The sequence below is a fragment of the Zonotrichia albicollis genome, chromosome 1 (assembly GCF_047830755.1).
Source record: "Zonotrichia albicollis isolate bZonAlb1 chromosome 1, bZonAlb1.hap1, whole genome shotgun sequence".
NCBI lineage: Eukaryota > Metazoa > Chordata > Aves > Passeriformes > Passerellidae > Zonotrichia > Zonotrichia albicollis.
Genome location: NC_133819.1, coordinates 67456809 through 67479705, shown reverse-complemented (window position 1 = coordinate 67479705; position 22897 = coordinate 67456809). Strand labels below are relative to the sequence as shown.

Sequence of the window (22897 nt, the reverse complement as noted above, 5' to 3'; positions counted from 1 at the left end):
TTTTTGGGAGTTTGGAGTTACTAAACTAAATACTGCAAATGGAGAGGCTGCAGCCTATGCAGAATAAATGATTTAAGAACTGGGTTTGGCTGATTTATTTCTTCCTCTGTACTGGAGATAAAAAGAAGGAACACATTCTAGTAAACCCTACTCATTTTCACAGCCATTCTTGCACCTGTAACTCAAATAATGAAGCCATTTGTTATTTATATTGCACTTTCCCCTCCATTCTAGATTTCTAACGATCTGACCCTGCTTTATGGCCCTGACAAAGCCTGAAACCGGTGTGGACTTCCAATAATTGAACGATATAAGGAAAAATCTTTAACTGGAATGAAGCAGATGTTAGCTTCATGCAGTTCCCTAACTTGATTATTCTTTGGCCACGTTAGACAAGCATTAGTGATTGATAATGATGCTAATTAACCTCTTTCCTTTCCAAAACAGTAAACCAACGCCAGCAGGATTCTGCAAACAACACATACACAAAGTGTATACCAGTATCTGTTCAAAGTGGATCAGGGACACAACTTCATTGCCTGGTGCTCAACCAAAATCTTATCCTGCTAACACCAAGCTGGCTCCAAATCCTCTCTAAGATAACAGCTCCAGCTGCTTGCAGGGCAGGGAGCAGAGACATAGCTCTTTCATGCAGAAAAGGTGCAGGGGACAAAATCAAAGGTACCATTTTTTTTTTTTTTACATTCCCAACCTTTCTTGTTTGATTATGGAGCCAGTTTAAATCACTGTGCCCTCACTAGCTGGGATGGACTTCACGCTGATCCCTGTCAGAAGGGCACGAGTTATTTTAGCTACACTTTCCTAACATGAGGGCTGAGGCTCTAGGAATCTGGTCTGGGCTGAGATATTCATGTACCAAGGAGGGAAAGGGAAGCGCACATTGTGGAATTTAAATGGGAGGTAGAAGACGAGTAAACAAACAAGGAGCTGATCTGATTATGCAGTCGAATTTATCATGGACAATAAAGAAATTGCCTTTAAATGTAAGGGTTTGGATAAATGAATACTCCTAGCCAGTGAATAAAATGTATTCAATTAACTAAAAACCTTGTGCACTTCTGAACTGAAGTGGAATCGACTGTAATTGATTTATTTGAAACCAGAGGTTAAGGACTGAATTAGCTAAGTACAACTGGGTATTTCAAGCCACTGACTTCTCAAATGTCAAATCTCTTCTATTTTAAATATTATTTCAGCTGCGGGGCATTGCTGTCCTGATGGCTGTTCCACCAGTTAAATCTCAAATTATATTAATATTTGATTTTTGGGAGGGTGGGGTAAAATACGGTACAAAGAGGAGGGATGTCCTTGTTCACGGTGGAAGAGCACCAAGCTGTATTTTGGTTCACATGTAGGAATTAGCTCAGCGTGGCAGCAACGCTCTAACATTCAGCCACCACTCACCCCCGCTCCAGCCGATTTGGGGCGGGGGGGACAATAACAACAGATTTCTCTTTAGTGCATAAAAGCATGACCTAGAATGTCACTGCTGCACCTCGATCACAACGTTAAAAATGCATCCAAAGAATGCTGAAGTAATTAGCACGTTTTAGTAACTGCACACTGGTCACAGCAGAAGAGGCTGAACCGAACCTAGTCTGATTTCCATTATCGCCTGTAAAATCCTTCCTTAGAAATAATAGTAATAAAGAAATCTATGCAAGGTCATTTCATTTCTGGTTTTTGGTGGCTTGTTAATCCAGCAGCAGAATACCTAATATGTGCTCTCCTACCATGAAGTAGCTAATTATATGTTTAAAACATTATTTATTATGACCTTATAATGTTCTAGCATAAGACTGCTTTATACATTGACCAGTATAAAACGATTATATTGGGTACAGGTTTCAAAAAGTAACAAGCATCTGTAAATCCAGATATGAATGAATGGTATTTAATAAGATTGTTTTCGTTTAAAAATGAGTATTTATGTGTTGCTGTAGAAAGAGCAGCAATGTATTGCTGTTTATGAATGCTATTGTGCCTGAGGTTAGGATCCCACACACAATCTGAGATGCAGCCAAGAAAAACAGCCCTGATAGACAATGCTTCACTTCACCTGCTACAGTACTGTGCATTTCATTTATGTCAAGAATATGTACAGTTAGGGTTCATTCACCTCATTATTTTGTTACATCTACTTTACGGTTAACCAGTCTCTCTTGGAAATAATAAATAACTGTTTTTAAAACAATTGCAGCTTTGCATTCAAAAGATCCACTTTCAATTTATAGAAAAAAATATTCACCATTTTTATAAACTAGCTGGCTCACGAAAATAGAATTTAGACTCCACCAACTCTCTTTCTGCTAGGCAAGATTGATTTTACACTGCCTTCCATAAGTAGATTACCAAGGCAAAATGAAACATCTTGGGCTTTATCTAATGCTTTGCTTCACCAGCTCTACCAAACGTCAAAATATATGAGCAAATGTTAATTCTCTGTGCAGCTTTATTGTAAACACCTCCCTTCTAACCTCCTCAATTTCTGCCTGAGCAAAAAGGAGAAAAAAGGCAGAGAGAGAAAGGGAGAGAGAGAGTCAGGGAGGAAAGGAAAGAGAAAAATCAGCCTCCTCTACTAGAATACTGTCAACACTTAAAGGAGACGCTCTCTTTAAAATGCCTTTACATTCTAAACTCCATAAAGTCTCCCTTCCTATGATATAATTTAATCCAGCCTGATCCTGACTTCACCTACCCCCCGGGCCAAAGAAAATAGATTCAAAATCTGAATTCTCACATGTTTTTATAGACCATCTTCAAGACATTCACTCCATTTTTTTAAAGCGAACTTCCCTGTTTCACAACTGGTTTCCACAAGAAGAAACTCAAGATAAAAATTTCAGTCCCTTACAAACTGACACAGCCATCTCAAAATGTCAGTCTGTGCATTCCACTAAAACACGAACCATCAATCAGAAATAATCTGTCTCCTGCAAGATTTCACTAAAGTTCACAACCGTGAGATGATTTTGTTGGCATCAACTATGGAGCTTTTCTTTTTTCTTGAGGGGGAGGGAGCGCCCAGCTCTGATTTATCAGTATAAATTTCTTTTTCATAGCAATAATTTTCAGTATTTTCTCAGTAATGATTCTTTTTAAAATGTCCTTCTTGAGATGTGTTTTTTAATCTCTGCTCTCCGTTAGGACAACTACATGTACAAAATTTTATAGGCTTATAATTCTGTATGCTATATATAAACATAAATAAAAACCTAGAGGTCAACATAAATAAAATAAAACTTTTATTTTTTAAATAAAATTATGTTTTGGTTAAAGAAAAGATAGTGTGTCATTTTTGTTAGTAGTACAGACAATTTTTTATCCAAAAGAATACATTGTGCTTTATTGTGTCATTTGTCTGAATACAGACTCAGTGGAATATCTAAATGATACCCTGCTCTGAACTCCAAGTTGAAAGTAAGTTTTTATTATACTTGAGGGAAACAATGGGTTCAGCTGCTTATTGCAAGGAGCAATTGTCAAGGGAGAGTTAAACTCAATTACTGTAACCATACTGAATAAAAAATACTGCCAAGAACAAAAATACGCCTGGGTAAAGACAGCTACTGAATAAAAAAATCGACATAAAGCGTATCAAATATTTATTTATCTGGGCAACAAAGGACTATGATACATTGATAGGCATGGAAACTACTGCCGGCACAACTCAATACAACACAACTATAACTGCTTCCAATATGGCCAGTGGAAATACAGGATACCAGGTGGTCCCGAATGTTTTAAGTTCTTTGGGAAAAAAAAAAAAGAAAAAAGAAAAAAAAGAGAAAAATAAAAACAAAAGAAAGGGAGAAAAAACAGAGGGGGGAAAAAAAGGAAAGTAAAGCTAAATCTTGTTTTAAAAGACAATATTAATTTATTGCTCTGTTGGTGCTTTCGGGAGAAGGACAGTGGATGAAAATAACTTTTTTCATTTTCCACAACACATAAGGGTTGTAAAACCACTAACATGTTTAAAAACCTTGCCAGGGTCCAACATCACTTTATTTTATCTTCAATGAGAAACTAAATGTCATACTAATTATATATAAAAATTAATGGTTTTTTATTTGTTCAGCTGCTTCATTGTCGCTTTTAACATGCTACAATAGGGCTAAAAATGATGAATCCCAGAGAAAAACCCCCAAAAAACCTCTGATATCTAAATAAGTACCATGAACCACATGATGAACTAAGAGGGGAAGATTTAAAACCCACTAAACAAGAGGTAAACGAGATCACCAGATAAATAAAAAAAGGCTTAAAACAGACTCACCATATTTACAATTCCCATTAAATTACACATAAATAAATATATACATACATGAACACTGATTCCCTTATATAATAACCGTGAATCGTGTTGCAATAGAAAGTTCAAGTTGGTCGCTTTACCTTGGACAGGAAAAAGTTCTACAACTGAAGATATGACATGGAACCGCTTGCGTTTTGTGTTCAAGTTTATTCACAATACTGATAAAATGTCATCAGTCCTCTTTGCCTTTTGTCTGTCTGCTGTTGCTCTTGTACTTTTTCACTTTTTTCTTTCATTTTTAGTATGGCTACAATCTTAACTGAAGTTTATGTAAGGGAAGGTGGTGATTCAGTCCGGTGAAGCTCATAGAATTTTAAAGTATTAATTATTTCTTTTTGTTTGGTTTTTTTTTTTTAATTTTTAATATATTTTTAGAAAAAAAAAGTCCTTTTCTTTTTTGTTTTATTTTTTGTTGTTTTTTTTTTCTCCTTTTGTTTTATTTAAAAAAAAGTTCACAAACTCAAGACAGAACTTTTTTTCTTTGCTGGCTCCGTCCCCCTGTTCTGTTCTCTTAGGCTTCAAACTGGGGTTAAACGATGGTGGCAGTGGGAGAGAGGGGAATTTAAGCAGGAGCAAATGGAAATGTGGATGCTGGGAAGGGGTGTGGAGAGAGGGCAGAGCAGTCCTGCAGAGTCAGAGAACAAGACTGGCAGAAGGACGCTCATTCTGTTGCTGTAGCCTGGGGTGCTGGGTGCCGGGGAGAGGGAGGAGGGAGATGAATGGATCGATGGGCTATGAGGGGGAAGGGAGAGGAGCGTGTGTGGGGGGGATCCTCACTTTCGGTGCTTCTCCTCTTTGTCGCTGCTTTTGGTGCTGTTGTCTGTGTGGCTGTTGGGGTTGTTGCTGAGGTACATTTTGTCCATGGCCTTGAGCGCCTCGGTGAGATAGTTCTGCAGGGCGGTGACGGCAGCACACACCGCCGGGCTCCCAAAGCCGTGCGAGATGAGGTTGAAGTGGGTCAGGCAGCTCTGGATGCCCGGCTCCAAAATGGGGTTGGGCCGCGAGTTCCCCAGGGGAGATCGGTCCTGAGCCAGCAGGTCGGTGAACTCTTTACAGATCTGTCTGTAGCACAAATGGAGCAGAGAGACAGAGGGAGGGAAGGAGGGAAGGGAAGAGAGAGGGAGAGAAATGAACCATCACTGGCGGCAGCAAAGCTCATGCATTCTCCCTGCTACACTGCACAAGCCCCTGGACCAAGGGGGCTCCTGCTCCTGAGCATACACACTCTCCTTTCTCCCTCTCCTCTCTATGTGTCCTTCCCCAATTCTCACATTTCCCCAGCACGCACAAACTTCTTCCCTTCACCTTGCGTGCACACACAACAGCACACCCACCACGCATCACACCCCAGCCCCATCCAACACACCAGCAGGCAACAGGAACATGGAGACACATGCCTCTTGCCCCACTGCTCTCTGTATCTCAGCCCCCAACACTCTTCACAAACACACATCCCTTCCCTGCTGGGGTTTGGAGCACAAACATAGTTTAAAGTTCCTGAGCAGGCTTAATAGACAGGCTATGATATCCAAAGGTAAGCTAAGGGATTTCTCCATATCTTAGAAGATTCCTTTTTTAGGGGGAAGCCAGAGAGAGATAGGGCCCTCTTCCTTCACAAGGCTGAAACACACACCTGAGTGTCATGAAGAATGAGTGAGGGCAAAGCTGGCAAGTGAGGATTTAAATTAGGGTATTCTGAAACATTTTTATATGTAAATGTCTATCTCCACATCCAAAGGGACCTTTCCACAGAGGGGAAAGCTGACGCTAACCAGTGCCTGGAAATTTCCTTCCAGGGAGGTGAAAAGGGAGGATACGAGGGCATGGCGCAGAAGATAGGTTATATCACCCACTCACTGCACAAATGGTTGGAGAAATAACACACCTTACAGCAAGAGAGCTCAGAGGCGTGTTGAAACAGTTTGTATTCTAAAACCCACGTTAATGTCTTCCAGCCATAAAGCAGCTCCCATCTCCTGCTTGTGTCCTCTGGCACTGTGCCCTTTGGTGACACCTCTGTTGGTAATTAAGGGCTACTAAACAACCCTTTTAATTTCCAGCAAACATACCAAAACAATAATTTTCTTTTCACACACCACCTGGAAGTCTAGGCAGCCCCACCAACGATAAACTCTGCTAGCATTTTAACTGCGTACAGATTGTCATTTAAAATATATTTTTAATATCCCTGCATTAGCTAAGTAACAGTGCTGCCTAGGCAGAAAGAACCATTCCCGATTTTAATGAACTGAAATCGGTTTAATGTGCCAGTTTTATTTTACTGTCAAGGGGAAGACTTCCCCTTCTACTTAAATTGATAAGCTAAGTGAATAGGCCCAGAAGATGTTTTGCTTTGAAGAATTACTGCTTTTTCTGTAATTAAACATCCACTCTCAATTTGCACAATTCACATTCAAGGTAATCTGCACAAACAGATTTGGAGGAAACCAAGCTCTCCTATACCAGGAGGGCCAACACACACCCTCACAACTTACAAAGCCATCAGCCACTGGTTAAGCAGAAAACAAATATCTTCACAAATAAAAGCCCCAAACTCGAGTTTGTCCCCCTCCCTTATTTCTAAGCAACACGCCAGAAAGTTAAATGTCTTACTTTGTAGCTAGAAGCATGTTTTTTCTTGTGACTTGCTCGTTTGGATCGGAATGTTGTCGGTTGAGAAATTCAGCTACTGCTTTGGCAGGAAATTCTGTCTCACAAACGTACCCAAAATCTCTAGCTAGATGTACTGCTTCTCCTGAATAGGGAGGCACGGGTGGGGATGGAAAGAAACACAGCTCATCAGTACACACTGAACACAGACAAAAATACAATTTAAAAAACCATTACAATCTACTTGGGCTTTTCTTCTCAAAAGCTTGGACATTTTCTCTTTGAAAAAGTTAGGGCCAGAAATGTTAATTAAATCTTATCTTGCAGTTTTCGTTGCTTCAGTTGAAGGCTTTGCAAATGCTTATTTTCATGACAACTGTTATGAGTGAAATCTCACATAACAATTTTTAAAAGTTCACATTGACTAAGAGATACTTTTAGACAGACTGGCTCCATCCACCTAGAATGTGTGCTTCGATTTACATCTCCATACCTTATAGAGAGCCATTTATGTACATTTTATTCACAGCTATTTACTCTGAAAATGTGTTTGCCTCAGCCACATTTCTATATTCTTTTGCAATGCATCAATGATTAATATTGATCATAATTACTCCTAGAGCTCTTCTAAATAAAATGCATTAAACAGCTAAGTGTTTAAAATTTAACTTGATCGCATATAATTATATGTTCACCCCCAAACGATTAACCATGAGAATTTTAGGGTCATTCCACTGAGTCTGTCTGTTTTGTTGATTTTCAAATCTTTGGTTTTAATTTCCTGAACCAGTTGGTTTTTACTGCAGGGCTTCCTGCCATTAGCTCTAGCTCCGGAAGAACGCATGCGCCAATTAGAGCTTCAAAGCCTCAGTCCAGTGAGCTTGTTTCCATAAAATGGAGCGGATCATAAACAATAACAGTGCTCTAGAAACTGCCTCATCGCTATGGGACTCGAAGCCTCAGCAATGTTTATACTATCATCTCCCCAGAATTAGCCACCATCACTAAGTTATCTGAAGATCAGGCCTCTAGTTTTGTTTTTTTAAAAAATCATTCTTTTCAAAGCCATTGTACGTGAAAGCCAAACAGAACAATGGATTACCATAAAACCTTCTCCATATTCATTAACATCACAAATAATGTTAAGCATCTACCAAATCTAGACTTTTTACAAGTTTTCCCCTCGTGATTTTTTTTACCACAGCAGCGTGTCAATGCAATTGCAAAGCCTTATCAGAAACATGAAGCCGTGGTAATTTTCACGCAGTATAAATATAGTTTGTTCACTAATCCTGATGTTTAAAAAAATGACGCCTGGCATCATCACACAGTGCATCTTTCCCCGGCCCTTTGAACATGAAACATTTCTCGCAGAATGAGAAGCGACAACAAAACAAATTCCTGCCTACACAACCAAACTTAAGCTGAACCTGGACAGCTCAGGCTGAGCTTAAAAGCATTTACAAACGGAACCAGTTTAAAATGCAGCCGAACTCGAAAGTAAGGGGAAAGGAGAGGGGTCTCTCTGCAGGCCTCAGACATACTTTGTGTCAGCCAGTGTGACACAGCTGCTGCTTCAAAATTAAATGACTGCAAATTCTTGAGCTTCCCACCTCCCCATACAGACAGCGCAGGACATCCCAAGGCATTAAAGCAAGTTGCACCTTTTCCAGCCAAAGCAGAGGAGAATGATACAGCCAATGGAACATGTGTTCTGAAAATGAGAACCAAAAGTGAGTGGGGGCTGGCAGTGGTGCAACTTTGAGGCTTTCAGGACACCATTAATTCATGGCTGAGGTCAAGGATTCCCAAATTAATTCAGGAAGTAATGGTCACGCATTTCTCAAATGCAGATGTCAGAAAAGTTAAATGATTTACTGTTATGTGGCTGCAGGCTGGGAGGGAAAACAAACTTAAAGTAGCTGCAGCTTCTGACATTTAAAATTGCTTGGTTGTCCACCTGTGGCAGAAGAACAGCAGTGAAGTATTAGAGGCTCTGCTGCCCCTAACTTTCAACTTGATACTCATGGGTCTCTTGTGGGGCTCACAAGCCCTTCACATCTCCCTTCACAGGGATCCTTCCCATGCTGCTCCCAATGAGATCTGCTTACTCCACAGAGGGATTACTCATTTGAATGAGCGAGCAAGATGGGGCCCTGAAAACATCTAGCTTGGAAACTTAAAAGCAAATAAATAATAGAACGCTTTGCTGAGTCTGCAGGACTTGCACAAACCCGTTTCAGGTTATAACAAAAAAGCAAAGGCACACAATTAACCTGATCTTTTTTTAAGACACAGAAAATAACGCCCTTCCAAATGCCAGTAAGCAGCACCAACTCAGGGAAAAGAGAAAGAAACCCTGAACAACCCAACAGCAAATCTTCTCCCATTTGTCAAAAGTAACAGGCACATTTTCCAAAGGAGCCCTCCCAGCTCTTGGAGTCACTTACCCTCCACGAGCGAGGTGAGCAAGGTAACGTTAGCAGCTTTACGCCTCCCGGCTGGCAGGTTTAGTCCTATTTTGTCCAGTTTCTCCCTCAGAGATCTCCCTCCGTTTTTAGACTTTGCCCTGCTCCACACAGAAAGGCATTGAGAAATGGGGCTTGGGGGAACACCTGCTCCTACTTTGGCTCCCGCCCACACATGCCCCTAACACATCATTTTCCAGGGAAGGGAATAAAAGGTTTAGGCACAAGGGATGGGATGCATGGCTGTGGGAGGTTCAAGACCAACTGTTGCTGAAAGCTGAATCCCACGTATAGGGATGGTGCTTTGGATCACACCTCAAGCACAGCGGCCCTCACTAAGTTCTAGATCATCCCCAGAGCTGATGTGGAGCTCTGAGGTGTCTCCCTGAGCTCCCAAGGTGCCATGGACACGGGGGCAGCTTCTCCCAGGGCGTGAAGGGAGAGGGGTGATTTGCAGGGCCGACAACCCCAGAGCATCACTGCCCTCACACCAAACTCTACGTGGCCCATCTGTGGCTTCGCAGCAGAGCTGGGCTAAGCGGGGCTGCAGAGATGGGAGCTGCCTTAATTAATCCTGGATGATATTCCCTGCCCAGGCACTGCCTAATTGCCTGGGTGAGGCCACCACAGGGTGGGAGCCCATGGCAGGGTGCCCGCCTCTAAGCCGTTCCTGGAGGTAAGTGTGTGTATGTGTGTGTGTGTGCCCGTGGGGGTGTTCATGGCCACGAGAGGGACAGGGACACGCAGGGCCTCCCTGGCGGGGCTCCGGGGGCCGTGCAAGGCCGCGCGTTGCCATGGCGACAGTGCCCGGGCCCCCTCCCTCCGCCCGGCCGCGCTGCCCCGCCGGCCGCGCGCGCCCCGCCCCCTAGCGGCGGCCGCCGCACTCCCCCCGCGCCGCCGCCCCGCGTGGGTGCTCGTCCCCCGCCTTCCCTGCCTCCATCCCTATGCCTATCCCTCCCTGCCTGCCTCCCGCACGGCGCGGCCCGGCATCCCGCCTCCCGCGTCCCCCCGCCCCTCACCTCCGGAGCACTCCGCCCAGCAGGGAGGCGTTGAGGCACTCGGGCGGCGACAGGCGTCTCTGCACTTCCGCCACCGTGACCTTGTACTTGGAGGTGGAGCTGAGCAGCGAGAGGCGGCCCGGCACCGAGCAGAAGACCTCGTTGGGGTTCACCACCCCGCCGAAGAGTGCGTCCTTGTTGATGGGGATGGAGGAGACGGCGTTGTTGTTAGACTTGGAGAGGGACACGGGGCCTGCAGGGAGGGAGGAGCAGGGAGGTGAGGGTGAGGAGCGGGCGGGGAGCCGGGGAGGGAGGGGAAGCAGCCGAGCCGCTCTGCGGCCAGCCCCGGCCCGCACCGCCTGCGGGGCAGCGGGGACGCTCCGGGGGCACCCCTCCCCTTTCCCGTCGGGAGGCGCAGGGGGAGAGCCGGACATCCCTCGACCCGTAGCGGGGAAATTGAGAAGACCCCGCTGCAGCCCCCGCCGAGCGCCGAGGCCGGGGTGCCGCACGCCGGGCCGGTACCGCCGTGTCGGGCCAGCAGTGCCCGAGCAGCGGTGCAGGGCGTGCGGCAAGCCCGGGGCCCCGCCAGCGCACATATTTAGACATGGAAAAGCCGTAACTCGGCGGAGGACCGGCACCCCAAAATACAGCTCGGTGCCTGCCCGGCGGCGGCCGGCGGGGAGGTGCCGCCGTTCGGTGCCTCGGGTCCCGGCCGCCTTCCCTTTCTCCTCTGCCTTAGCCCGCTCCGCTTGGCGGGCGCAGCCCAACCAAGCGGGGGGCTCTCTCCGTTTTGGATAGATCACTTGTGACATTAATAGCTCTGGGAAGGCTAATAGATACAACAGGAGTTAAACGAACTCTTGAGATTACTAATAAAAGAGCCAATTATCATGTCGACTTGGAAAGAGCATCTCTTAAGATTTATCCCTTGCACATCTAATTTGACGTGACAAAGGCTTTACGGGCGGGGAGTGGGGGGGTATGAAACTTCAGGTTCGCTGGTTGTACAGCAATTAGGGTTAGAGAAGAGAGTGCTTCTGCTCAGCACCTCTCTCCTGTGGTGGCCTGGGTACCCAAATTCCAGGTGGCCACGCAGCCACAGCAGCCCTCAGAGCAGGCAGGAGCTAGCTGTGCCTTCCACCCCGCCAGTTTTACTCCAACAGCCTTCTCACTACACAGCGTCCAAACACAAAACCCATCACTTGCCACCAAGAACCTGCTTTGCAAAATGCCCTGTGCCACCTTTCTCAATCTTTCGATTGTCCAAAGAACGACGGGAAATGAAAATCGAGTGAAATTTTGCAATAAATATTTAGCTGGATTTGGGTACCAGCTTCCAAGCAATTCAATTCCAAGTGAAGCAAGTGCACAAAGCCAACGAAAACCAAACCACCCTAACCACCGACAGACATCAGTTTCCAGAAACTCGCCCCTTGTTCTCCACCAGTCCCACCTCATCACCGGCGTGATTTAAATAAGAAAACCCGAAGGAGGGGGAACAACGATTTCATGTTCACAGCTCCAGTTTACCGACAACGATTCAAGCCCTCCGCTCAGCCAGATGCATGGGGCAAACCATGAAACCCAATTGTTCGCTAAAGCACTAAAAGACCGGCTCGGATTTTCTAGATCATCTGCTAACATTTTTCCTCGTTAACGACAATAATAATTAAAATATCCGGCAAACGTGGCCATTTAAGAGGGCGGATTTCAACCCACTTCGCCCGTTTTTATTTGCTTCCAACCTTTCTCGGCCAACAGTACATGCCAGAGGAAGGAGCCCGGGGCCGGGGGGCTGGAGGGGAGAGGGGGGAGGCCGGGTGAATCCTCCCAGCGAGCAGTCCCCAGCCTGTGACGACATGTTTGGTATGCGCAAGGAAACAGCTTACCTTTCTTAATTACAGTTTGATCTGGGATGTTAATACCGGGGTCTTCTACGTGCTGCAACAAAAGGAACAGGCAGGGATGTCAGTGCACAACCACAACAAAAGGCAGGGAGGGTCGAGCTGGGATGGGGTGAGGGAGAAGTTTTGTGCTCCCCCCATTCCTGGGCACGGTGTGGGGAGGGAAACAACAGATCCTGCACGGACAGGGGTGGGTGGGGGGGAGAAGGGAGGCAGGAGATTTGGGGGAGGTTTCCTTTATCGAGAGGAATCCTGCATTGCTCTCAGCTCTTCCCCCGATCCCCAAGAAAAAATACAATAAATCACTCACAGCCCCGGGGCCCGAGTGGCCTTAAGCTTCTGCGGGCTCCCTCCTCCTGTCCGTCCCTTCCTCCTCCCCGGGAAGCAGCCCCGGCCCGGCCCGGCCCTTGCCCGGGGCCGCTGCGCCCGCTGCGTGTCCGCGCCCGCGGGAGGGAAGCACAAAGGAGCGCGGAGCCCCACGCACCCCCGGGCTCCCACTATTGTCCCCGCGCAGGGTCCGCGGCCGCGGTACAGCTGCGCTTCGCGCGGCCGAGTCACGACGTGATTAGAAAGTCAAATGAAATCATGTTTTCTAATTCCAAAAACTGACAGGCAATATAATGTCTGGCTGTGTTTACAAATTAACACCAGCGCTGCTGAGATAGAAGATTTCGCAATCGTTACAAAACCCAGGCATTACCATTTAAAAAACTATTACTTCCTTCTCTAGTCTTTGTCCAACAATAATACTGATTCTAACATTTTCCATTCTGTCTTGGATTTATGCTCCTGTTAATTGTGCCTGATCTCAATGATTCCGGGTGGATGGTACTAAGTTGCTTTATTACAGGTTTTATTATACTCAATGCTCTCATTTGTAACTTGCCTAAAGTGCTTCTGGATTTAAGTATAATTAAATTGAGAAATGTTCAGAAATGACTACTGCTGCAGTTCTTGTGTTTTAACTATATGGGGAAATATGATCCCTTTATGCATGCACCCTAAACCCATAAAGTAAATGTAGTGTGGCATAATACTTTTATTTGTGTTATTTCTACACATATTCCGTACAGGGAGGACTGTTAAGTTTAAAATCCCAGAGAGATATTTACGATTAAATAATTTTCACCGTCTACTTGACTTTCTTAAATATTAAGCAGTCGTTTTTATTAAAGGTTAACTGTTGCAGCAACGGAAAAATTCCAAAATTATCCTCCCAACTCAGATTTCGGTAACGGATTTTTTTTAACCAGATAAAACACACCTAAAAGATGCACCCTCTTATTTTATACTCTCCTTCATGAAGCCTGCTGATTCAGCCTTACAGAGAAAAAAAAAATGGCTAGACTGGCTCAAGGATTTAAACCAGATGGCATTTGGTTTTCACGAAGTATAGCAATGCTATTAATTCATAGATCTGAAGAGGAGGCTTCCTGAATCAGCCCACTGCCATGGAGCACAACTGAGGAGAGGGAGAATTCAGGAGAACATTTTAGGTCATGTTTTCCTACAGCAATCAGGGACTTGAAGTCAACAAATTAGTTTATTCATACGATTGCCTCCATGTTATTTTATATCAAGTTTAAAGAGTCGACCTGCTTTTAACAGATCCAAATTGCTTACTAAATCCTCCACTTTGGAAAATGTATGCGTTTATTGCAAAACTGCTAAACACAACCAGCAATTTTCTGTGGCTAATTTAGCCAGATGAGGGCTGTAATAAATTCACTATTTTCTCTGAGTATAATTTACAAAAGATTTCAAAATGACCCCCAAAAATAGGTAAGTTCATCTGAACATTATCCTTGCAACACGAAACTGTACTCATTAAACTGTCAGCGAATATATTGTTGTAATATTTGATCCTGTAATTTGGGATGGCATTTGGGCAAAAATCACATCCAGATACCACAGTTCCCTCCTCCTCTTTCCTCCTGCAAGTCGAGCAGCTTCAGTCCCTCAGCATGAGCTCTGTGGGCTTTAATAAATTTATTGCCATGTTCTAATTCCATTTTCAGGGAGAAACCCAGAATGATGAACTTTGATCACGACCTATCATGTTGCATAAGGCCACTTTCCTAACTGAACAATAGCCCTGGCTTGCTTTGTAAGTAGCCTGTGCACTAATGTCATGCTTAATTAGAAATAATTTTTAAAGTCTGTACTCATCGATAATAGAATTAGGTTCCCCCCAAATAATGCATCCTCCAATAGGCTTCCAACATTTGATTTAATATAGGGTGTAGCAGGTCTGACTCAAATTCGATAACCTATAGGTAATGATTTATGAGGTCATCCCTTTGCACCGCTACTAAAAGAAGGCGGCAGCATTTTAGTACACCTCTTCCCTGATTTGTCAATTAATTCCTTTAGAGAAGAGGATCTGCCCATACCCCCTTATAACTTTGGATGTGGTTATTCCATACGCCAATCCTGTAATCACGGGAAACCAATTTTTCCTTCTTAGGCCACTTTCACCCGTTTTCCCCCCACCCCCCCTTTACATTTGTGAAATCTCGTTAAATGTCCTCACAGGCATTTCAGACTCGTGTCTTTCCCAAGGCAGTAAGAAATCCCCAAATGCAGGGCCCTGTGGTGATATTATATATTCTTCCAATCGTAACAGCTTATTGTCATTGAGAAGGAAAGATATTGTTAACGATGACAGTAATTTGATTTATTTATATTTTAGTGGGCAAGTTAGCGGGGAGACGTCGCTCAGTGACGAGAGCTGCGAGAACCTTTTGTTCTAGGTGGGGGCTTCACTTTTCCCTGGGAGACGGGGAGGGGGCGAGTTCTCTTCTTCCCTTCCTCTTTTATTATTTCGGAGGGGGGGGGGGGTTCCCCTCGCTCCCTCCCTCCCTCCCTTCCTCTCCCCCCGACGTTGATCTCCCGCGGTAAGAGGGACGAGAGGGCTCCGAGGCGACCCCTTGGCTTACCGGCACGTCCTCGATGGCGTGGGGGATGGAGTGCAGGGGCAGGTCGGCCAGCCCCGAGCCCAGCCCGTGCGGGGCGTGCAGCAGGTCGTCGTGCCGCCGGTAGTCCCTGCGCGGGTCGAGCCCCGAGAGCTGGTGGGGCAAGCCGCGGTGCGTGTGGAGCAGCCCCGTCTCCTGGCTCTGTCTCTGTCCCGGCCATCCTGGGTGCTGGGGCTGCGGCTGGGCGTGCAGGGGGTTGAGGCTGTACGGGTCGTTCACGTGGGAGTAGGGGTCCTGAGACTGGGGGTAGATGGGCTGGTAAGGGGGGGGGAAGTAGGGCGGCTGGAAGTCGGCGTTGGGGGTGTGCGAGAGCGGTGGGGCGCTGGTGTAGGGAGACTGACCCACGGTTCCCAGCTGGGGTAACCGGGCTGTCCCGTTGCTGGTACTGTCGTGGCGCTCCTGAGATGGGGAGCGGGAGCGGGGGGGGAGGAGGGTTGGGGGGTGGAGGGTGCAGAGGAGGGGGAGGGGAAAGGAGAAAAGAAAAACAAAGATAATATCAAACTGATTTTCCTCAAAATCTCCTCGAAAATTTCATCTATAGGGCGATGAGGGGCAAATCATCGTCTCCGAGGCAGAGAAAAGCAGATCTGGAGATCTCTCTGCCTCTGATTTCCCTTCCCAAATAATTAAGGGGCAGTCTCGCTTTTTAAAATACCAATAATAACGGCAATAATAATAACAGCAATAATAGCAATAATTACAGCAGGACAGCTTATAGTAATTAATAAAACATTGCGGCGATACAGCGCGGATTCACAACAGATCGTGCCCCGGCATTTCAGGAGCAGGTATTTCCCACAAATAAAAAGAATGATTCACAAGCGAGCATTATTGAAATAATAATTCTGCCACAACACAAAATCCTTCCTCTGGCCCTTAACAGAACCGAGATAAATACTGTCGCTGACATTACCGATCGCGTCCCAAGAAAACCCTGGAAAATCCAAACCCACTGCCATTTTGTTACCACAAAACGCCGAAATAGCCTCCAAACAAACCGATAGTTCCCCCTTGGAGTTTTAGCAATGTTTCGGGGAGATAGCACTGCCATGGTCCCCCAAGCTACGGGGAGAGGCGAACCGCGGGTGCCCGGCCGAGCCCCGGGCTGCGATTTGGGAGCGGAGCGGGCAGATCGGCCCGGCCGCCGGGGAAGCGGAGGAATGCGGCGGGCGGCCGGGGGAAGCGCCGCCGCCCCGACGGGCGAGCGGCACCGAAACGAGCCCGGGCACGGCTCTGCCGGCTCTCGACACCGGGCACAGGAGCCCGCACGAACGTCTGGGGCAACAGGAATGGCCTCCACGGAGGAGGATTCGAAGGAAAGAACCACGGTCCCGAAACAGAGGAACGAGAAAGCGAAAATGCTACGTTTGCAGGTGGCAAGGTTAAGGAATGGAAGCGGTAAGGTCCAAGCAAAGCCTTTTGCCGTTCGCTCGAAGCAGACCAAAGGGGGAAAAAAAAAGGGGGGGAGTGAGGGGGAGGGAAGAAAAGAAAAATAAAGAGAGAAAGGGCAAAACGTAAACCACCGAATTTATTAAAATGAAGGAAAGGAAAAAAAAGCCCTCTCCGGAAAGCTGGGTGTGAAACCCCCACTGCCACCGCCGACAACAATAGCAACACCCAGCGCGTACCGAGCCCCCTCCGAAAGAAACGTGAAGCAACTCACCATAGCCGAAAAACTGTGCACTAACATCTGCGAAGAGTCGGGGGTTACAAGTCAAGGCAGAAAAAAACAACAAGAAGGCAGAGGAAAGGGACCGGCGAAGCGCGCAGCCCCCGGCGGACCCCGCGGGTGCGGGCGCGGCGCGGGCGCGGAGGGAGCGCGGCCGGAGCCGGCGCTAGGCGCGGGCGGCGGGACCGGGGTGCCGGGGCTGCTCCTGCACCGCGGGCGCGCCACGATAATCCATCAGAACTTGCACCGATCTCTGCTGCCCTTCATCGGGTGATCCCAAGGCGAGCTCTCTATCCTGGCGCGGTGTGAGGAGTCAAAGTTGGTTGCTTTTTCTTTTTTTTTTTTTTTTTGTTTTGGTTTGGGTTTTTTTTGTTGTTTGTTTGGCGCTTTTTTCCTTTTTTTTTTAGCGTGTGTGTGTTTGTTTCTTAATCCTTTTTTTTTCCTCTGACTCTTTCTTTTTTTCCTTTGACTTAGCTGCTGCTTCACTTGAGCTCCTAATAACAGATCTGCTGCCTTCCTGGAGACTCCTAATAGCAGATATTCATGACTATTAATATTACACGAACACTTAATAAGGGAAGAATGGCTGGAAATCGAGCGTGAAGCGAGAAGGCAACTCAAGGCAGAGCCTGTTCTAAATGACGTCCATTGAATGAAGAATCAGTGTATCTAATCAGAGATGGGGGAGAGGGAGAGGGAGAGAGAGACAAAAAGGGAGAGAGAGGGAGCGGGAGAGAGAGAGGGGGCACATGCTGCTGCGTCTGACGAATCACAGGAAAGGGGCAACATTTTAAAAGGTTGCAGGGCATGCAAAAGTGAAAGAGAAAGAGATCTGGAGAGAGGGAGAGGGTGGGAGCCAGGAGGGGGGTGCAGAAAGAGGGGAGGGGGGGCGGGGAGGGAGTGGGAAAGACGGGCAGAAGGAGAGAGGGGAGGGGGCGCGGGATCCCCCCCCCTCATCCTTCCTCACCTTCCCTTCCCTTCTCTTCGCTTCGCTTCCCTTCCCTTCCCCCCGGCTGCCGCCTCCCCGCGTCCCCAGCCCCGCAGTCCTTCGCGGGCGCACCTCGGGCTGCGGCTGCTGCGCGTAGCCGGCCTCAAAGCCCAGGGAGAAGAGCGGCTGCTCGCTTCCCGCTTGGTTCTTGCTGCCCTCGGCCGCACCGCCGCCGCCTTTTCGCGGGGTGGGCTCCGCGGGACCGCCCGCCGCCGCCGCCCCGTCCATGCCTCGACGGCGCCCCGCCGAGGGGCTCCCCTCGCCGCTGCCCCCGCGGCGGCCGCCCCGCGCCGCCGAGCAGGCTCGCCTCCGTGCCCCACGTCCCGGAAACCGGCTGGGAAAGTTTTTTTGGGTGTCTCCCCCTCTGGGTGTCAGCCCTCCTCCTCCTCCTTCTCCTCTTCCTCCGGTTGGAGCCCAGCGCAGAGACCAGCGGGCGCCCGGGGCGGGGGGGGCTGGGGAGCCCAAGGAGCATCCGCCGGGCTCCCCGCGGCCCCCCTCTCGGAGGATCCGGGAAGAGACGGAGGAAAAAGGCAGGAGGCAGCAAGGCGGGGAGGGAAGGAGGGCGGGAGGGACGCGGGGGGAGCGGGAGCCGGGAAAAGAGGCAAGGCGAGCGCTTCTCCCGGCCCAGACAAGCCGGGGCTCCGGCGCAACCCGTCGGACTGGCTGTGCAACTCCCAAACAACTCCCTTAAAACAGGCACCGCTCCGCTCGCCGCCGCCGCTGCCCCGCCGCAGCCGCCGCGCCGCCGGCGCCCGGCCCCACGCTCCGCCCGCCCGCCCCGACCCCCCGGCGCTCCGGCCGCCCCGGGCTCCGAGCGCCGCTGGCCCGGCTTCTCTGCCCTTCTTCGGGGCTTATCTTTGTTTTTCCTTTTTTTCCCTAATATTTAATTCCTTTTTGTTTCTTTTTTCCTTTTATTTTTTTTTCTTTTTAGTTTTAAGGCAGGTTGTACACCCGGCGGGACACAGACACCCTCTTTTCCATCCTCTCTTAAAAGTGCTCTCCCACCGGCTCCCGAGCCAAACACGGAGAGCCAGCCAGCCCCACATGTACGCACACAACCCGGCCGGTTCGCGGAGCGGCTGGTGCTCCCTCCCTGTTTGCTAACACCTCGGTGCGAAGTCCCATTAACGCAAGGCAACAAAAGCCATTTGCGATGAAATCCACGCGCTCGCACGTGTGCAAACTGGAAGACCGGTCCTGAGGAAAGGGAGGGGGAAGAGGTACGCTTTCCACCCGAAATGCAGCTGAGGGGTATGTGGCTTTTTTTTCGGGATTGAAAAAAAATTTAAAAATCCAAAACACCAAAAAAACTAAACTCAGCCAACTAAAAAAAATTATTAAAAAACTATTACGCAACCCACAAACCCCAACACCCGACACTTCATTCATAGAAATCAAGCACCGACCAACGAGTGGTTCTAAAGCTCAGCTCCCGCATCGGGAGACAGCTTCATCCCCAACTCCTCCATCAAGGACTAGATCACCAAATCACTTAGTCGGCGCTGAGCCTGCCGAGTCCTCGGTTCCTTCCCTAAACTACAGCATCGCCCAAAACAACGTCAGGGTCGGACGGGAGAGTGCCCCCTTGGAGCCAGAGATGCAGAGATGCATGTCGGCAAGGCTCCGCCGAGGCTGAGGGCATCTTCCCGCGTGGGTCACGACCAAACAACAGCGTTCACTTGCAAAGTAGAGTCCTTTATTGCGCGCTTTGAACCCACTGCACAGGCAACTTTTTCGAAACGGGTGACAATAGTATTCGTTGGTTTGAGACTAGGCACATCTCTCTTCTTTTTTCTCTTCTTCTTCTCCTTTTTGTCAGATTAAAAGACACTCGCCTCTTTGTAAAAATATGGATGCGCATACAGGCACAGAGAGAGATGCACGAACACAATCTGTGCTGAACGGCTCCAAAACCGAATGAGGTGGATTTTATTTATTTTTTCCCAAGCGGTTAAATTGCTATGTCTCAAACCCGTGAGAATGTGGCCCTGAAAATTAGGAGGCTGGGGGAACACTGCTCCCAAACCCCATGATTTCATTTAGGCAGCTGAACCCTGTAAAATTGTGCAGCTCGGTATCATGAACCCGCAGATATATCGAAAAGGCTGCATTTAAGCGTGGGTCCTGAGCCAATTTATTTGGATGCCTCGGGTACCTAGGGTGCAAGAATAATTCTCTTCCCTTTGTCTCTTGGCCCTCTCATTCATTCATGCGTCCATTCATTCAGCCAACCGCCTATCCATCCATCCATCCATATGGATGAGTGTAGCATCCTACAAGAGCCTTATCTACGGAAGATCTACCTATAGACCAGGCTGCTTCTGGATCCTGCTTGCCTTTCCTCATACACTTCCGACAAAGCCGTGTTTCCACAAGCCCCGAAGTTCCTGGGGAAGGACCCCAGCCCCTCTCCGGCTGCAGGACCGCAAGGAAGCCTGACGACGGAGCAGAAGTTTTCCTAAACGAAATTGAGAGACGGAGGGATGCTGAAGGCTCCCGCTTGCAGCTGCGGGGCCGGGGCTCTGCCCGGGCCCGGGGGAAGCGCTTACCTCACATTCCTCATACTTGATATTATCCGTCAGTTTCCAAAGCATTTTCATGGATTGGCGCGAGAGAGAGGATTTGGATCTCCCTGCCTTGCCTCTCCCTACGGTGGCGGCGCCGGGCGGCGTGGGGAGCGCGGCTGGCGGAGGCTCGGCAGCGCTCCCGTCCGCGCTCGGAGATCTCCCTCTAATGGTGGAAACTTTTCCCTTTTCCAGCTCTTTACCCACAGTCTAATCGCCTCATTAGCATATCAACAACAGCCCAATTGCTCGCCAGCACAACAACCTGCAGCGATGGACACAGGTAGAAGGGACCCACGAGCAAGGGAAAAAAAAAAATTAACGACAAAAAAAGATTTCTTCGCCTTGCCGAGCCCCGGCGCGGGGGGGCAGAGGGCCCTGCCTGCCTGTCTGTCTGCCTGCGGGCCGCTGTGTGCCTGCCAGCGGGGAGGAAAGTGGCCAGTGGAATCAAAGAGGCTCCCGTCAGATCCGCAGAAAGTTTGGGGCTGGCCATGAAGCCACCCCACGGGATTTATCTCTCCCCCTACCCACTTTTTTTCCTTTTTTTTTTTTTTTCACTGAGGTTAAAGGAAGCAAAGCGAACAGAAACGAGACTCGTGTCCTGCTCGAAAGAGGTTATTGTCTGCGGAGGCTTCTGTTGCCCTCTGGATTTGGTCTTTTTTTTTTTTTTTTTTTTTTTTTGTGGATATTTAAAAAGCTTCTTCGCTTCGCAAACTGCCTTTTTTTTTTTTTCTGCTCGGCTCTGTTGGCTATTGGTCTTCAAAAAAAAAAACACCACCCCAAACAAATCCAACATTATCTCCCAAACAGAAGTGGGCGAGCGGTAAATTGACTGTAGCAGGAGCCAAAGTCTTTTGCAAGCACTTGAGCAAAAGGACAAAACAATGACCACAATAAAACTTTGGTACTTTCTTAGGTGGAGCGCTTCGTTTGCTTAACAATGTGCCGCTAAGGGAGCGCTCAGGCTGCCCTCCTAGGGGGCTAGCTTCTCCACCCTTCTCCTTTTATTTCCCCGGGTGCCCAGCCTTGGTGCATCCACCGCAAGGCTTCGTTTTTCCCGTTTTTCTTCTTTTTTTTTTTTTTTTCCCCTCATCTCTGGGTGATCCCTCCGAAGGGCAGGGCATTCCCTCTCGGCGGGGCTGGCGTGTCGGGCCTGGCGCAGCTCGCCGTGTCCCCAGGCGTCCCCAGGAGCCGGGCATCCGCACGGCTGCCTGCACACCTGGCTGCCCTGCTGCTCACCGAAACTTCCTTTTGCCGACGGCAAAACCTGCCTCGTCGGCCTGGAAGACCCTCCCGGGGCCACCCTCCCTCCGGCCCTCCACGTCGGAGGAAAATTTACAGCCTCTAGGAGCGAATGGCCCCAGCGCTGCCACGGGGAGCCGCAGCGGGCCCTCGGGGGCCCGGCCCACGTGTCGCCACGACGGGAAGGGTGGCAGAGCCCCCGGGCTCCCGGGACTGCTCCTTCTCACACACAAACATCCATGTCCCCTAAATGGATTTTTTTCTCTTTCCCCTTCCCCCCTCCTCCACCATACTCCCACCCCCGATGCTCTTTTTCACCAGCGCTTTTGTCTACCACTGGCAGGAGAGTAAATTGTTGTTTTTACTCCCATTGAGGTTCAAATGGAGCTGGCAGATTAAGCCTAGTTAATGCCCCGGGGGGGTGCTGGAGATGGGAAAAAGAGGAGGGAAGGGGGCTGGCGAAGGGGCCCATGGCCCCTCAGCGCCGTCCTGTCTGAACCGGGGCGGCCGGGAAAGGCTCCCACCCGGGACAGCCGCCCAGCTGCGGCCGCTCGGGGCTCCCGTGGGCCAAGGAAGGCCTGACCCTTTTGCCTTCTCTCCTGGAGCGCAGGGCTGCGCGGGGAGGGGGCGGCTTTCCCCGGAGATCCGCGCGGGGCAGCGGGAGGCGATTCCCGCGGCCCGGCCCCTCCAGCCAGGCGGGGCAAGGAGGCCCCGCAGCGCCGCAGAGAAGGGGCAAGGAAGGCCGGGGTCTAAGGAAAAGTCGGGAATAGATTTCAAGGCAGATAACCCGTAAATACGATTGCGCAAGAATTGATTTCAGTGAGTGAAAGAAAAGAAAAATCTTCTTTTGATCGCTTTTTTGCACCGGTCTGATAAAAAGATGTTAGCCGATGTAAAAATAATTTAAATAACTTTTGTTTGCTTATTTTGTTCCCTCGTCGTTGTTTTTTTTTTTTTTTTTTTAAGACGACTTGCTGCTACCCTAAAGAAATAAAAAAATTGGTTAGTCTAAGGAAAGGCTTAGTCTAAGACTAATTCTAAAAGTTGGGAGCAGAAAAAGAAACCAGGCTTCCATATGGAACTGGACTGTCCGGGGGAAGAAATCAATTCTTTAAAAGTACTTTTGTCTAAGAAAATCCTGTG

At 48.5% G+C, this 22897-nt stretch overlaps 1 protein-coding gene across 2 annotated transcripts; it reads right to left on the bottom strand.

The window, feature by feature from the left end:
- Positions 1 to 3301: 3301 nt before the first annotated feature.
- On the bottom strand, positions 3302 to 20661 carry TFAP2A (transcription factor AP-2 alpha). 2 transcript variants are annotated; one of them, XM_074543786.1, is made up of 7 exons: positions 20498 to 20661; positions 15256 to 15690; positions 12302 to 12353; positions 10434 to 10665; positions 9397 to 9515; positions 6950 to 7091; positions 3302 to 5398 (listed from the first exon to the last, which is right to left on the bottom strand). In XM_074543786.1, exons 1-7 carry the CDS (start codon positions 20546 to 20548, stop codon positions 5110 to 5112), a joined length of 1320 nt encoding a protein of 439 aa, XP_074399887.1. In that variant the 5' UTR covers positions 20549 to 20661; the 3' UTR covers positions 3302 to 5109. The 2 variants fall into 2 exon arrangements, with proteins under 2 accessions (XP_074399887.1, XP_074399898.1); XM_074543797.1 differs by lacking the exon at positions 20498 to 20661 and adding an exon at positions 16955 to 17138.
- Positions 20662 to 22897: the final 2236 nt, after the last annotated feature.

Bases quoted from the DNA above. Each gene is read 5' to 3' on its own strand.
- TFAP2A (XM_074543786.1), bottom strand. From the start codon at position 20,548: ATGAAAATGCTTTGGAAACTGACGGATAATATCAAGTATGAGGAATGT. The intron at 12,354-15,255 runs GTAAGCCAAGGG...CTTTTGTTGCAG, and splicing joins ACGCCATCGAGGACGTGCCG to CACGTAGAAGACCCCGGTAT. The intron at 7,092-9,396 runs GTAAGTGACTCC...CTCCCTATTCAG, and splicing joins GCTCACCTCGCTCGTGGAGG to GAGAAGCAGTACATCTAGCT.